General features: G+C 54.4%; 1 protein-coding gene across 1 annotated transcript; it reads left to right on the top strand.

Moving 5' to 3' along the window:
* Nucleotides 1-712: 712 nt before the first annotated feature.
* POSPLADRAFT_1162920 (hypothetical protein) lies at nt 713-2,358 on the top strand (the record flags this gene model as incomplete). Its single annotated transcript, XM_024487758.1, has 3 exons — nt 713-966; nt 1,016-1,833; nt 1,985-2,358. 3 exons carry the CDS (start codon nt 713-715, stop codon nt 2,356-2,358), a joined length of 1,446 nt encoding a protein of 481 aa, XP_024332610.1.
* Between the last annotated feature and the right edge of the window lie 138 nt (nt 2,359-2,496).

The raw sequence follows: 2,496 nt of genomic DNA, 5'->3' as shown, positions 1-2,496 counted from the left end.
ACGATAAGCGGCAGTCAAGTTGACACAACGTCAAGTGTCCATGCCTCAGCTATTGAGAAGGACGACATGAGGATAAACACGGGATGCTTTGAATGTCAACACAGCGTTCGAGGGGGATCTGCGCCTGCTCCACAAAAGCAGCACCACTTGGTAGTCTTCACATAATCCGACACAGCGTTTACGGTCACAAGTACGGAATGACATTGAGAGAGGCATATAAGAAGACTTATCTCACCTCGATGAGCTTGATCCTCGTCCGTGGTCTCTCCGGCATAACATGGCATGACGCGAACGGTCGTGTCACGATCTCGTGATCGTGTTGCCGTGTATGCGAAACCTTCACAGTGGACCATACTGGAGGCTCGAGAGACATTAATTTGCCTGTGAAATGGTTCCAACATTATATATACCACAGTGGCAGTCCTGCGCAGGCACGGAGGGGCCTGACAACGACCCCCAGAGCCCATGGGACGGAGCACGGCACGGTAGCGGCACAGGCGCGCGCTAATCTCGCTTCTGTGAAATGGCGTCCGTTTACCGAAACCCATTTCCATTTACGGATGTCAAGAACATACGGCGATGAGGCTGGCCTGCTGCATAATGGCGCGGCACTATCTGTGTATAAAAGACTGCGGCACACCACTCGAAGGTGCCCCCAGCACCGTGCACCCGACGCTCTTGTGGTTTCTCATTCCGCCCTCCCTCACCCGAGATGTCTTACAGCCACTTCACCTCCTTTGCCCCAACCACCGTCTACGATCCTTCCGGCGTAGACGGGATCACGCGCTCCATGGAACAGTCATTCCGCCTTGACTCACACCCAGATACTTTGCAAGAACACTCCTCCGATGACTTTGCCGTGCATCAGTGTGACGCCCATTGCGAACCACTTGCGCACTCCGGGCTACCGGTCGTGTTCAATGCCGCCGAGGAGTATGGCACACCATGGTGCTCAGGAAGTACCCCGTCAGTCTTTCTCGTGCTGTTTCGTGTATCTTTGCTGATCTGCGCCCAGTTTCGCACCATGTGACACTCACACTGGGATACTCCTGGCGTCCGACTGCACACCTGGATGCTCGCCCATCGCCGACATATCTCACATTCACGTCGATCCTATTCATGTCGCGCATCCCAGTACATGGGAGATAGCCTCCGCCTTGGAAGACTCACCTTCGGCCACGAGATCGTCCTCACTGCGCTCCTCTTCGGGCTCGTCAACGTCTCTTTCCCTTTCGTCCCCTTCTTCGTCCATGTCCTCCTGGCGCAATGACACCGGCGCAATCGACAGCGGAAGCTTCCGTGACGTCCTCAGTCCTTCTCAACCGTCGCCGGACTCTCTCGATCGCGATATGCATTCGTCCGCCTTGCGTTCGAGTCATGTCGAGCCGTCGTCGTCCGTGCGCGGGGTGTCTGGCCCCTCGTCGCGCCGTCCACAAGGCCCCAAGAAGCACAGACGATCCCCTACGCACACGCGCTCGCGCCTACGGCAGGTTAAAGCCGAAGTGTTGGCGCTCAAGGTCTCGATCGCCCGTGGGAGGAAAGATTGCAAGTGCACGGTTTGCGAAAATGTATTCAAGTGTCGTAGCGAACTATGGCGACACATGAAGGCCCATGCGGGCGAGGCGCACGGCAAGAAGTGGAAGTGCTGCGGTGTCCCCGTCGAGTTGGCTGCAGAGTACAATGTCGCGAGGGATGCAAAGCCGTACAGGCACAATGGCAGGTCGATGGTGGGTGGGTGCGGGACCAAGTGTGGTCGCAGAGACACATTGCAGCGCCATCTGAATACGAACGTAGGCATTTGCGTGGGAAATGTGGAAAGAGCGGTAGCATTGGGTTGGCTGAAGATTTGAATCAGTATGCATTGCATTCCTCTACGTGCGGTTATTCTCTACTGGTCATGGAGTTATTCTTATTTGTTGTATAACACGTGTATGTTCCTGCCGGCATTGCCGCCTTTATGATTAGTAGTATTCTTGCCTGACAGAAGACCATCGACTGGATTGGGCTTGTCAGAATGCTGCCGTCTGCTCTGCGAGGTCTGAAAGTGAACCTATGTCATTTGTCAAGCGGGGACGTCGTTTCTGCGCCGAATATTTCGTCGTCTTTGTCGAGCACATGCCAAACCCTAACAGACCACCAGCGTCTGAGTGGGACGATAACGTCGATGTGCTGCAACGGCTGTGGCACGAGCGACTTGGACTACCTAGGTGGAGGCCAAAATTACTATACAATCTCGTGAATCATGGGACATCAGCGCGAAGCCGCTCTCGCTTCGATAAAATTACAAGGCGAGTGAAAGGACAATTTGTGATCGAAAGAAGACGCCCCATGAAAACTTGCATTACGCGTCCATGGTAAATGTATTGGTACATTGTACCGGTCTCGCGTGCGCAGACTAGAATAAAGGAACGGTCAGCGAGAGGCACCTTTCAGTGACGATCCCGTGACCGGTTCAAACACATACAAGACCACACAGCCTGCCTCAGCCACAGATAT

The sequence above is a fragment of the Postia placenta genome (assembly GCF_002117355.1).
Source record: "Postia placenta MAD-698-R-SB12 unplaced genomic scaffold POSPLAscaffold_314, whole genome shotgun sequence".
Taxonomy (NCBI): Eukaryota; Fungi; Basidiomycota; class Agaricomycetes; order Polyporales; family Adustoporiaceae; genus Rhodonia; species Rhodonia placenta.
This window is presented reverse-complemented; position numbering and strand designations above follow the sequence as displayed.